Consider the following 13,631-nt stretch of genomic DNA (forward strand, 5'->3'; position numbering starts at 1 on the left):
GGGGCTTGCACTCACGGTCTGGGCGTTGTTCCTGAGCTTCTTTTGCTCAAGACTAGGGCTGCACCGCTGGAGCTACAGCTCAATTTCCAGCTTGTTTTGGTGGTTACTGGAGATCTCTCACAGACTTTTACTGCCCCCACTGGCTTTGAACTGAGATCTTCAGATTCTCAACCTTCTGAGTAGCTAGGATGATGGCAGGCATGAGCCACTGGTGCCTCCACTTTTTTTTTTTGCTGGTTCCTTGGAGTTAGGAGTGTGGATTTTTTTCTTGGCCTGTGCTGTAGTCCCTAGGATTACAGGCGGGAGCTACTGGCACTCAGCTTATGTGACTTCAGAGGGTCTAGGCAAGTTAGAGGTGAACATGCAGTCCCACTGTTCATACCCAAGGCTCCTGGCACACCAGCACATATCCACCACCAAAGACAATTTACTCTTTATTGATTAAAAATGAGGAAAACATGCAGTAAAATACAATGTCCAAAAAAACAAAACAGACAGTAGGGGGTGGGGAAGTGGAGTATTTTACATCTCTGGTCAGCTCGTGGTCACCTGGAGGACTCCGCTTGCATGGCTGCGTCATCATCCCGGCCTCCAGACGAGCCAAGGCGACCAGCTGGCTCTAGAGCTTGATTCCGAACAGAAGTGAAAAGAACAAAACTAAAAATCCACTCGTCAGGAGGAAAAGAGCAAACGATTCACAAGCGGTATTGGCACATCTCCCCCTTGTCCTTCCTCCAGCCACCGGGAGAGGGGAGTGGGGTTCACCGAGGGCCACCCCCCCCCGAGCCTTGGATACACCTCCCCCATACATAAGGGGGGTAACAAAAAACACTGTGTGGGGCTCGGCGGCTCACGCCTGTAATCCCAGCCACGCAGGGAGGCTGAGGCCTGTGAATGGCAGTTCGAAGCCAAGCCTGGTTAAGAAGAAAAAAAAAAAAAAATCTTGAGACTCTCATCTCTAAAAGGATCACTGGAAAAAGCCAGGGGTGGGGCTGTGGCTCAAGTGGTAAAGCACCAACCTTGAGCAAAGCCAAACAAAAAACACCTGAGAATAGCGCCTAGACCCCCAAGTTCAAGCCCCAGGACCAGCACCCCAACAAAGACAGCAAATCAACCATATTCTCTACACAATAAGCCACAAGTCTTGTACTACAGAGGGGCACAACACCCCCCGTCTCTACCTCCTCTCCACCCTCACCAAGAAAAGGAAAATACAAGTTCTCTCCTCTACCTTGCTCCTTCCTGGCTCTACCAACTTCCCTTCTTTTACTGGTTCTGCTGGGATCTGGGGGTCCGTGGGGAGCCCCACCTGGCTCCCCATCTACCTTCTCCATCCTAAATTCACCCCCAATTCCTCAGACACCTCATCCTTCCCCCAACATGCTTCTACACCCAGAACAAGCATCCAAAAACCATAAACTACAGGTTCAGAAGGAATGGCACAAAAAGGTAAGTTGAGTCAGTTATGAGAAAAGCTTTTATCTTGTTTTTTTTTTTTTCAATTGCCGATCCTGGAACCTGAACTCAGGGCCTGGGTGTTGTCCTTTAGTGGGGTTTTTTTTTTTTTTTTTGGCTCAAGATTGGTGCTCAGCCCTTTGGGCCCCAGCTCCCACTTCTGGATTTTGGGGAACATTTCGCTGGAGATGAAGGAGTCTTATAGACTTTGAACCACAGCCTTCAGATCTCAGCTAGTCCTGAGTAGCAAGAATTACAGGTGTGAGCGACCAGCGGTGTCCCGCTCCAGGTGTTTCAAGAGGAAGTTAGGGTGGATGGCCGGCACAGAAACCATGACATTAGAGAACAAAACAACAACAAATCACCCCCAAAACAATCTTGTTTGTTAGATCAACACAGTAAAGGGCTCAAGGGATTCTACTGAAAGCAGCTCTCGCCCTTGTGTGGGCTGGCGAGCCCATTTTTAAGGCCAGATAAAGAGTACCTCATTCATCTATAAAACGAGTAAAATACGGTATGGTTATTAGCAGACTAAGAAAACGGGGGGGGGGGGGGACAAAAATCAACCTCGCAAGAATTATTCACGTATTGCATGACGAGTGCTCTTTAAAAACAAAACCACCTAAAGAATAAGTTATATTATTTCTGTAGAAAAAAAAAAATCAAACACTAGCTATTCAGGAAACCTAAATGTCAGGGCACATGTGGTTTATTATTTTTTTTTTCTCTGTCCATCTGGAGTCAGGTTGAGTGAGCTGAGACCCCCACCACCACCAGAGTCAGTGTGGGAGAGGGTTGATGGCAGGCCTGTAGTCTTGGCCCAATGCAAGTCTCCTTTATTGCTGTAGATAACTCTCAGCCTACACACACACCACTGCCCCAGGACTGGAAGCCGAGCAAATCCATTTCACAGGGTGGCTTTTCTTCATTTTTTTCCCCCTTTTGGTGCCCATCCTGGCGGGAAGAGGGGTGGGCTTGAACTCACAGCCCTGAGCGCCGTTCCTTAGCTTTTTTTTCCCTCCAAGGCCAAGTCAGTGCGTAGAGCACTTGAGTCACACCTCTGTTTTTGGCTTCTCGGCAGTCCGCTGGGAGGGTCTCTTGGATTGGTCTGTCTGAGCTGGTTTGGAATTGCGATCCTCCTGTCTCAGCCTCCCCCGAAGTAGCTAGGACTACAGGCAGGAGCTACCCGATGGGCCCAACTACATTTTTTTTTTTAAACCCCTTAAAATTTGAAAAAGATTTCCCCAATGATATTATCGTAGGGAGTTTTTGTTTCCTAGTTCAGGAACATTCCCTCTGCCCCATTTACTTTTTTGTTGCTGTTGTTTTTAAGCAAGGAAAGAAAAAAACACACAACCAAAAAACCCAACGATGATGATGACGACGAACAAAAACCAGACCAAGGTTCTACCATGGAGGGTCTAAGGGTGGTGAAAGTGGGGGTTCTTGGTGGGAGGTTTTGCGGGAGCTGAAGTTAAGGCCTGGCAGCGCCCCCTTTCCCAGAGGGGGTGCCCGAGAAAACAGCTCCGGCAAAGATGCTGAGAACGACAAGACAGGAACTATCATAACAACAGCCCTCCCCAAACAACCACCACCACCACCACCCTCCCCAAACAACAACCACCACCACCACCCTCTCCAAACAACAACGCAAGTTTTTAGGCTGCCTCCAGACAAGAGGTTGTGCTTTTTTATCCCTCCCCCCACCCCCACCTAAAACAAAGACTGCTAGAATTCACATTAGGTACAAAGCAACAATAATAAAATCAAAATTCAAACACATACACACACACAGACACATACACAACCAAAAGAAAAACCACCACAGACTGAATTCTCTAGGCTCCAGCCAAACAATCAACTTTGCATGGCCACTTCAGTGGGTGAGATCTATTCCCATGGAACCCCCTAACATGCCCCCCCAAATATCCTGGTGAGGGTAGGGGGGGATTTGGGGCTGGTGGGGACAATCCCACAGGGCCGCCAGTCTTACATGGGGGCCTAGGCTGGAGTAAGGCAAGGATGAGTGGAGAGACACCCCTGGCTTGGCATGGAGACACATGGGGATCAGGGAGTGGGGGTGGGGAGGTGGGAGGAGGGGTGAAGGGAAGGTTTAGTAACAAGAGCCTTTGAGAGGAGAATGCTGGCCACGGGTGGTCTGGCTGTGGTTTTTTTCTTTCTCAGTAGGGCACAAGGGGGGGAAATGTTGGCAGGACTGACAGAAAGATGAGCAACTTGAAAGGTCTCAGCCAGGAGGCTGGTGGCTGGATTCTTTGGCAGTAGTGGATTGAGGCCAAGAGAAGCAAAGACGAGAGATCCCGGCAGGTGGGAATTCAAGGCCGCCTCCGTGCACAGGGTGCTGGGCTTTAGCTGATGCTGAGCTGGGCGAATCCTATTAGTTTACTATCATCCGGGATATCTGAGCCTTCCACGCCGGACGCCTGGAGAACCAAACAGAATCACAGGTGAGGATGAATGACAGCTGCAGATGACAGGTAAGGTGGCACACTCCCGTCATCCCGGCTGCTCGGGAGGCTGACATCCTGAGGACTGTGGTTCAAATCCAGCCTGGGCAGGAGAGTCCGTGAGACACTCTAACCAATGAACCACCAGAAAGCCAGAAGCGGGGCTGTGGTTTCAAGTGGTAGAACACTAGCCCTGAGCATGAAAGCTAAGGAAAGTAACCAGGTCCTGAGTTCAAGTCCCAAGAATGCTACCAAAACAAACAAACAAACAAAAAAGGGATCAGAGGATTCTAGAAAGAAAGGCAGTGGGCAAAAAGGGCCCTAGGATACAAACAGGAAGCTCAGAGAAGACAACTGCTGGGTCATACTGCCTCTTGATTTGTGCGTATGTGCACCAGTCCCAAGATTTGAACTCAGGGCCTGAGTGTTATCCTTGAGCTTTTTTGCTCAAGGTAAGTGCTCTACCACTTGAGCCACAGTACCACTAACGGTTTTCTGGTGGTTCACTGGAGATAAGAGTCTCACGGACTTTCTTGCCTGGGCTGGCTTTGAACTGTGATCATCAGACCTCAGCCTCCTGAGTAGTAGCAAGGATGACAGGCATAAGGCGCTGGTACCACCATGTTTTGTCTCCTGGAAACACGAAGGCTGATGTGTGGTGTGTGCTCGAGTGTGAAAGGGTAAGATGGCTGAATGGGGGGAGAGGAGGAATACCAGTTTGAAAGTGACAGATCGATTTGATTGAGGTTCTTCGACAATTTTCTGCAAATTAGCTGCCACTGTAATCATACAAACAAAGAAAGCAATGAATGAGAAGCTAAGTAAATTCACTTGCAACATATTTAAAAGCTGAAATGGTGGTGATGAACTGTCTAGAAAGAATCAAAAATGGACACAGACAAGACCCAACCATTGGTTCCCAAATCCAAGAACCACCTAAGTTCATTTACTAGATGTATAATTAAATCCCCCCTTTTTTTCCCTCCCTCCTTCCTTCCTTCCTTCCTTCCCTCCTTCCTGTCTATCTACCTTCTTTTCCCTTCCTCCCTCCCAATGTAAGACGGCAACTGCTCTCACTCACTGGCTCACACGCTTACCAGCTGAGCCACACCTCCACATCTGTGTAAACAAACTCTAACTCACTGCTTTATCTAGCTAAGTTCCAACAGTGGCTGAGGGAGACACGGTTTTGTCTGTGAACGGACCACATGGCCCCAGACTGGGAGCCAAATATGATCTGTGGCCTGCTTTACAATCTCAGGAAAATGACTTAAGATAGTTTTAATTTATTAAAAATAGTTTAATCCAGCTGACTGCGGGTGGCTCGCGCCTGTCATCCCCGCTCCTCAGGTGGCTGAGATCTGGAGGATCGTGGTTGAAGGCTGGCCTGGGAAAGTCCATGAGACTCTTCTCTCCAAAAACCACCAGAAAATCAGAAGTGGCACTGTGGCTCAAGTGGTAGAGCACCAGCCTTGAGCAAAAGAAGCTCAGGGACAGCGCCCAGGCCCTGAGTTCAAGCTCAGGGACCAAAAAATCCCCACAAAAGACAAAAAAAAACACTTCAATCCTTACTCCTCTGTATATCACCTTTATAGTAACAATTAAAAAAAGGGGAAAAAATAGTTTAAAAATGTCATTGGCTACAAAGCCAAATGAGCATGCCCTTAATGCCAGCACTCAGGAGTTGGAGGCGGGACCATGAGCTCAAGGCCCACGAGGGGTATGCAGAGAGAACTGTCTACCATTTGTCCATCAGTAATACATACTTGTGGCTGCCTGAGCCGTTTCTTTTCCATTGTGCTTTTTAGGGGATGAATCTCTCATGTCTGCTCAGTTCTATGCTCCACTGGACAGGCCAAAATAGACCAGAGAGGGCCACACTGCTATTGTTTTGTGTCAGTCCTGGCTGGCGCTCTACCACTTGAACCACAGCTCCAGATTTTTCTTTTTTTTGGTGGTTCATTGAAGACAAGAGTCTCACAGTCTTTACTGCCTGGGCTGGCTTTGAATGGTCATCCCCCAGATCTCAGCCTCCTGAGGATCTAGGATGACAGGTGCGAGCCACTGGCCCTGGTTGCTTATGTTTTATTTCGTTTTTGCTGTTGTTCGTGGGGCCTGAACTCTGGGCCTGGGCGCTGTCCCTCAGCTCTTCAGCTCAAGGCTAGCGCTCGACCACTTGAGCCACAGCGCCACTTCCGGCTTTTTTCTGTTTGCTTATGGGGTGCTGAGGAATCGAACCCAGGGCCTCAGGCATGCAAGGCAAGTGCTCTACCACTGAGCCACCATTCCAGCCCTGTTTTGTTTTTGTTTTTGTTTTGAAATGAAGAACTACCCTCAGTATCCTTTCATCTCAATCAGGCCAAGAACCATTTCAAGACCCATCCCATCTACTCAGTGAAATAAACCTGGCTTTCTGGAAAATAAATGCCCGGGCAGTGAGGCAGGTAGTTACCAATGACTAGATCCCGTCCGTCTACCAGGCCGGCGGAGATGAGCTCCTGAGAGACACCCTCGGCCGTATCTGCAGGGACAAAGACAGAAGGCCTTCTGTGTCTTGAGTGCACACATCACTGGAACCTCAGAGCCAAGATGGCTTCCATTCACAGAACCAAAGGAGCAGGCAGGGCCACCTTCCTTGAGTGGGAAGTTTCTCGATTAAGGAATCTCACAGGTCTGGCAAGAGGGGCAGAACTGGAATGAACGAGATGGCAAATATCAGCTCAAGGTGGAGATGATCTTATTTTTTTTTATTTGCCATTCCTGGGGCTTGAACTCAAGGCCTGGGTGCTGTCCCTGGGCTCCTTTTTGCTCAAGGCTAGCACTGTACTAATTAAGCCAGTGTCACTTCCAGTTTTCTGGTGGTTCATTGGAAATAAGAGTCTCGTGAATTTTCCTACCCAGGTTGGCTTTGAACTTCAATCCTCAGATCTCAGCCTCCTGAGTAGCTGGGATTACAGATGTAAGCCACTGGTACCTGGCTTCAATGTTTGTTTTTTGGAATCATCCTTTAAAAACGAAACATAGCTAAGGACTAAAACTTCCATCTTAAGAAGCAAACTAAAAGGTAGTTTTGTGGTCCAGTCTTTTTTTGACGCCTTACCTCTCCCAGGAGTAAATTCAAATCGAATATCGTTTAGTTCTTTCTTAGAATTCCTGTAAAGGAGAACAAAGCAAACAAAATGAGAATTTCTGCCTGGCCCATCTTCCCTTTTCCACGCCCACTGGAACCCTGTGCTAGAAAGCTCTCATGGTGCAATAGATGATGACATTTGGCCCAACGCTGTCTCTACAGGATGACGACTCCAGACTCCAGGATTCCCATCCAATTGTACTAGAAGCCTGGGAACTCCGGACCTCCACTGATCAACAGAAAAGTCTCATGCGCTGGTGGCTCACACCTGTCATACTGGCTACTCAGGAGGCTGAGATCTGAGGATTGTGGTTTGAAGCCAGCCTGGGCAGGAAAGTCCCTGTGAGACTCTCATCTCCAATGAACCACTCAAAAGCCGGAAGTGGTGCTGTGGTTCAAAGTGGTAGAGCACCAGCCTTAAGCAGAAAAGCCCAGGGTCGGTGCCCAGGCCACCAAGTCCTCAGGAGTCCTGGGAAAGCAGAGAATGGCTACTTACCTTAATCTTAGTACCAGACTAATGGGGATCTTGGTTTCCTGAGGACCCACTCCTGGAGACAGAGCCTACAATGCAAAATCCACAGTCAATTCCTGGAAGGCTGAGTATGAAGGAAACTGAGGGCATCTGTCTACCAGCAAATCAACCATGTGCCAGGCATGGTGGCTCATGCCTGTCATCCCAGCTACCTGGGAGGCTGAGATCTGAGGATCACGGTTCAAGGACAGTCCGGGCGAGGAAGTCCATGAGACTCTGATCTCCAGTGAACCAGCAAAAAGCCAGACGTGGAGCTGTGGCTCAGGTGGCATGTGCTAGCCTTGAGCACAAAAGCTTAAGAGACAGATCCCAGGCCCTGTGTTCCAGCCCTAGTACCAGCAACAACAACAAGAATCAATCACTCGACAACCATTTCTGTCCCTCTGTAGCTCAGTCATTCTACCACCCAAGACATTGCCTGCTAAGAGGACAGAAGCAGGAATGAAGCCACAAAGCAGCAAAAACTGCTGGGAACTGGAGGCGTGGCTCAGCTGGTAGGGCACCTGCCAATGAGCACAAAGGATCAGACCAAAAGCTCCAGTCTGGGTCTCAGATGGGGGGAGCAGGGGGAAATCGGTCAGCCTATGTCAAATAGAGTTAGTATACTAATTCTAACAGCTAAGTGAAATAAACAACCATATTGAGGTCTTCTTCTTTTGAGGCCCTGGCCCTCTTATTAAGGGTGAAAACCCAAAGCTATATTTCTCACTTAAAAAAAATCAGCCCAAGCTAGACACCAGTGGATCACATCTTTCATCCCAGCTACTCGGGAGGCTGAAATCTGAAGACTGTGGTTTGGAGCCAACCTGGACATGAAGTCCAAGAGACTTATCTCCAAATGAAAAAAGCCAGAAGTGGATCTGTGGCTCTACATCCCACCCTTGAGTAAAAAAAAACTAAGGCTCTACATCCCAGCCTTGAGTAAAAAAAAAACACAGGCCCTGAATTCAAGCCCAAGAGCGACCAACCTCCACCCAAAAGGAAGTACTAAGAGGGAGTGAATATGATCAACATATCCCTGTATGAAAGGTGCTCATGAAACCTTTTATTATGCACAAGTTAATATATACCTCCACCCTGAAATCTGGCACTGTAGCACAGGGTAGTAAACTGGGTAGGGTCTATACCAGCTCTCCCCCTCAAAAAATTCTACTCAACTGAAGGGTCCAGGTCTTCCTTATTTTGTGATGGCCCCAGGGCTTGCACTGAGGGTTTGGCTGCTATCCCTTAGCTATTTTGTTTAAGCCTATTCCTCTATCATTTGAGCCATATCTCTGCTTCTGGCTTTTTGGTGGTTCATGGGAGATAAAAATTCTCCTGGACTTCCTGGCCTGGGCTGGCTTTGAACCTTAGTCCTCAGCTCTCCACCTCCTGAGTGGCTAGGATGACAGGCGTGAGGCACAGGCACCCAGCTGAAGATGGAATTTCTAACTTGTTTCAGGGACGTGGCGATGATGGCACATGCGCCGTACCTGGGCCGGCCGGGCTGGCTCTGCGGGGGGAGGGATGGAGACATGGGGCGGTGGCGGCGGTGGAGGCATCTGTCCAGCTGGCTGAGGTAGATGAACAGAGATCTGTTCAGGAACTTGGAGCAGAGTACCCATGGCATCGGCTGACGGGAAGAGCTGCAAGAAAGCCACACAGGAACGACATTGCCGGAGGGGAAAAGGGAGACAGCAACTGGCAGCCTCCTGGGGGAACATTTGCTCCATGATCCTGGTTCTGGGGGACTTGAACTCAGGACCAGGGGAGGAAGCGGGGAGAAGGCAGAATGGCAGTCATCATGTTCAATGCAGATGCTATGAAATTAGGAAAACCCAGAGGATGGGTGGGGTTGGGATGCAAGGGAGGGGAGGGGGGAGGGTGATCAAAGGGGTGACATTGTTCATGCTCAAGATAATGTACATGTTTAAAAATGGCAACAACAAACTAGCTGTCAGTGGCTCACGCCTATCGTCCTAGCAACTGGAGGCTGGGATCTGAACATGAGGGTCCGAGGCAGCTAGAACAGAGTAAGTCCCTGAAAGACTCTTATCGCCAATGAATCACTCAAAATCCACAAGTGGTGCTGTGTCTCAAGTGGGAGCGTGGTGTAGCCTTGAGCACAAAGAGGATCAGGGACAATGCCTAAGCCCTGGGTTCAAGCCCCACAACCAGCAAAATAACTATTTAAAAAAAAAATAAAAGAGAGAAAGGCAGGCTGGGAAGGTGGCTCAGTGGTTGATTGCTTGCCTTACATGCATGAGGCCCTGGGTTCAACTCTTCAGCACTACATACACAGAAAAAGCCAGAAGTGGCGCTGTGGCTCAAGTGGTAGAGCACCAGCCTTGAGCTGAAGAGCTGAGGGACAGTGCCCAGGCCCAGAGGTCAAGCCTCACGACCGACTGAAAAGAGAGAGAGGGTGGGGATGGGGGGAGGTGTCAGTGAATAGGGACAAATTCCTGGCAAGAATGATGAAAACTGACTACTTCCTCACACCAAGCAGCCCAACTGAAGAAAGTAAATCATAGAACTAGAGGTGTGGCTCAGGTGGTAGTGTGCCAGCCAACCAGCCCCAGTGCCAGATAGGGAGTTTTGAGTCCCGGTCTTGGACAAGAAAACAAACACAAAACAAAAGATCCAAAAAGAGCAAGTCATAAACTCAAGCAAGCAAGGAGAGCCCTTCTGAGCCGTTAGCCCAATTTAAAAATCAGTTGTACAAAGTCTCAGTCTTATTCAGGCACATACAGAGAAAAGTATATTAACTCCTCACCCCCACCTTTTGTTTTGTCGGTTGTAGGGCTTGAACTCTGGGCTTGGGTGCTGTCCCAGAGCTCTTCAGCTCAAGACGAGCACTCTACCTTTTCAGCCACAGCCCCACTACCTGTTTTCTGGTGGGTTTTTGGAGATAAAAGTCTCACAGACTTTCCTGCCCAGGTTGGCTTTGAACCCCAATCCTCAGATCTCAGCCTCCTGAGTAGTTAGCATTACAGGCGTGAGCCACCGGTGCCTGGCACATACATATATTTTTATATTTTGTTTATTTATATTTTGATATAAAATGTGTTTATTATATTGTATATAATCACATATTATGTAATACACATTAACGTGTAAAACATTATATGCATAAAGTATATACTATATATGTATATATTTATATACGTCAAGTATATGTAAAAAATATACACATACACATATACAGATATATGTGTGTGTGTGTGTATATATATATATATATTTTTTTTTTTTTTTTTTTTTTTTTGGGTCAGTCATGGGGCTTGAACTCTGGGCCTGGGTGCTGTCCCTCAGCTCTTCAGCCCAAGGCCAGCACTCTACCACTTCCGGTTTTCTGGTGGTTTATTGGAGACAAGAGGTCTTTCCTGCCCTGGCTGGCTTTGAACCATTATTCTCAGATCTCAGCCTCCTGAGTAGGTAGGATTACAGGCGTGAGCCACCGGCACCTAGCTGTAAAAAATATTTTTTAAAGCATGTATGTTTTAACCAGTATCCAACAATCGCAATCACTTACCTCAGAATTGGACAATGATTCTTTCACTCGAGGAGACTAGAAGAAAACAAACAGAAAAGGACATGTGTTCATAACTGGGAACTTGGGCCCCTGAGAACCAGCTTGGAGAAATGGCAGGTGATAGTAATTTAGATCTATTTCACTTCAATCTCATGCATAAAGTAACTCCGACATGACTCTGGGGAAAAGTTTTCTGCACAGTAAAACTGAGATCCCCGTGGTTGTTTATACCACCAATAGTTTTCTTTGAGAGTGATGAGAAAGCCCTGGATAGAAAGGGAGGGGAACTTTCTACGGGTGGGGACTGGGCACCAAGGAGGAGCACCACGGCGGCGTGCTTCTGCATTCCCTCCCTGGGCCCATGCTGACGGGCGGAGAGCCCAAGCATGCACAATCCCAGCTCTGCTCACTGGGTGAGACATCCCCAAGGAGCTCTGAGTGGGAGCTACTGCCGACCCTCTGACAGTGTTTGTCCATGCAGCCTGTGGTGAGCACATCCGTACACTTGTCAGAGTTAAATGTCAGTTGAAAAAAAAAAAAAAGGCCAATCACCCAGCACATCCTCAAAGCACAGTCCTTCTGAGGATGGACTTTAATGGAGAAAAGTCCTGAGACAAAAACTGAAGAACAAGCCAGGCACTGGTGTCTCACGCCTATCATCCCAGCTACCCAGACAGCTGAGGATCACAGTTCAAAGCCAGCCCAGGCAGCAAAGTCCATGAGACTCTGATCTGCAATGAACTTCCAGAAAACCAGCAGTGGAGCTGGGGCTTGAACTCAGAGCCTGGGCAATGTCCTGAGCTCTTCTGCTCAAGGCTGGTGCTCTACCACTTTAAGCCACAGCGCCACTTCTGGTTTTCGGGTGGTTCATCATTGGAGATAAGAGTCTCATGGACTTTCCTGCCTGGGCTGGCCATGACCCTCGACCCTTGAATTTCAGCTTCCTGAGTAGCTGGGATGACAGGTGTGAGCCACCGGTGCCTAGTTTTGTGTATACTAAACAGTACCACATTTAAAAAGAGGTCCCAGTCTTGTCTGGCATGCAAAATAAACTGAGGTTCTGCTATGTACACGCTGGTTTTCTTCATGCTGGAGGAAGGTCAGCTGTGAAGAGGCAAGGAAGTTGCAGCCAGCGCCACCAAGTGAACACAACTTACCCTGAGTTGTGAGATGGCTGCTTTCCCCTCCTCGCTTTCTTCATCAAACTCATCATCACTCCATTCCCAGCCGCCATCCTCTGTCTTATGGAGGCGGCCGCTGGAGCCTGGCACCCGACGAACCTGCCCAGCACAGAGAAATGCCAAGAGAGCTCAGACACAGCGCCCAGGCCCTGAGTTCAAGCCCCACCACCACAAAACAAAAATAGAAAACTGAGTTAACCCTAGCCACCCTCTCCCATTACCTTTTTAGATCTTTCAGAAATGGTAGGTGCTCTCTGAAGTATTTTTTCTTGAAGAAATTCTTTGTTCTGGAGGGGGGGGAAAAATCAGTATTTTATTCACATAAGACATTTGTACTGAACCAAACTAAATATCCCCACAGAATATTCCTGACAAGTGTTTATGAAGAGAACAGGGAAAAATTCCATTCTATTACCCAGAGCACTTTTGTACATTACTGCCAAGATTTGGGGGGTTTTTTGTTGGCCATGGGACTTGAACTAAGGGCCTACGTGTACTCCCTGAAGGTTTTTTTTTTTTTTTTGCGGCGGGGGGGGGGCAGTTGTGGGGCTTGAACTCTGGGCCTGGGCGCTGTCCCTCAGCTCTTCAGCTCAAGGCTAGCACACTACCACTTGAGCCATAGCACCACTTCCGGCTTTTTTTTTCTGCTTATGTGGTGCTGAGGAATCAAACCCAGGGCCTCATGCATGCAAGGCAAGCGCTCTACCACTGAGCCACCTTCCTAGCCCCCTCCCTGAAGGTTTTTGCGCAAAGCTACCACTTTGAGCCAAAGCACCACTTCTGGTTTTCTGGTGGTTTCATTGGAGATAAGAGTCTCATGGATTTTTGCTGCCTGGCTAGTTTTGAACTGTGAATCTCAGATCTCAGCCTCTGATTAGCTTGGATTACAGGTGTGAGCCACTAGTACCTGGCTGATCATTTTCATAATGGCAAAAATAATCATAATTCCTGAGATATATTTAACTTTAATGAACTTACACAAAATAAAGCTACTAAATTCCAAAGCAACTATATTAATTGCCAAAGATGATATACATAATGCCCTCAGCCACTATTTTATCTCCCATCACTCTTCCAAACATAATTATCTTAAGAAAGGCAACACATTGGGTGTAGGTAGGTGGTGACTCACGCCTATAATACTAGCTACTCAGGAGGCCGAGATCTGACGATTCAAGTTCAAATCCAGCTCGGGCAGTTAAATCTAGAAGACTCTTAACCAGCAAAAGGCTGGAAATGAAGCTGTCATTCACGTGGTAGAGTGTTAGCCTTGAGTAAAAGATACTCAGAGACAGTGTCAAGACTCTGAGTTTAAGTCCCAGTACAGGCACGCATGTATGCGCACGCACACGCGCGC

At 48.1% G+C, this 13,631-nt stretch overlaps 1 protein-coding gene across 1 annotated transcript in view; it reads right to left on the minus strand.

Moving 5' to 3' along the window:
* Window positions 1-421: 421 nt before the first annotated feature.
* Oxsr1 (oxidative stress responsive kinase 1) overlaps window positions 422-13,631 on the minus strand; it is a 33,703-nt gene continuing 20,493 nt past the window's right edge. Inside the window, exons 10-18 of the mRNA XM_070042427.1 lie at window positions 12,496-12,561; window positions 12,251-12,373; window positions 11,094-11,129; window positions 9,055-9,207; window positions 7,547-7,611; window positions 7,021-7,073; window positions 6,373-6,441; window positions 4,635-4,699; window positions 422-3,896 (exon numbers count right to left, since the gene is read on the minus strand). Of these exons, the coding sequence (XP_069898528.1) occupies window positions 3,822-3,896; window positions 4,635-4,699; window positions 6,373-6,441; window positions 7,021-7,073; window positions 7,547-7,611; window positions 9,055-9,207; window positions 11,094-11,129; window positions 12,251-12,373; window positions 12,496-12,561 (705 nt within the window). The 3' untranslated portion in view covers window positions 422-3,821. The remainder of the gene's footprint in view (window positions 3,897-4,634; window positions 4,700-6,372; window positions 6,442-7,020; window positions 7,074-7,546; window positions 7,612-9,054; window positions 9,208-11,093; window positions 11,130-12,250; window positions 12,374-12,495; window positions 12,562-13,631) is intronic.

The sequence above is a fragment of the Dipodomys merriami genome, unplaced genomic scaffold (assembly GCF_024711535.1).
Source record: "Dipodomys merriami isolate MVZ:Mamm:240054 unplaced genomic scaffold, mDipMer1.0.p SCAF_325, whole genome shotgun sequence".
In the NCBI taxonomy this organism is placed as follows: Eukaryota; Metazoa; Chordata; class Mammalia; order Rodentia; family Heteromyidae; genus Dipodomys; species Dipodomys merriami.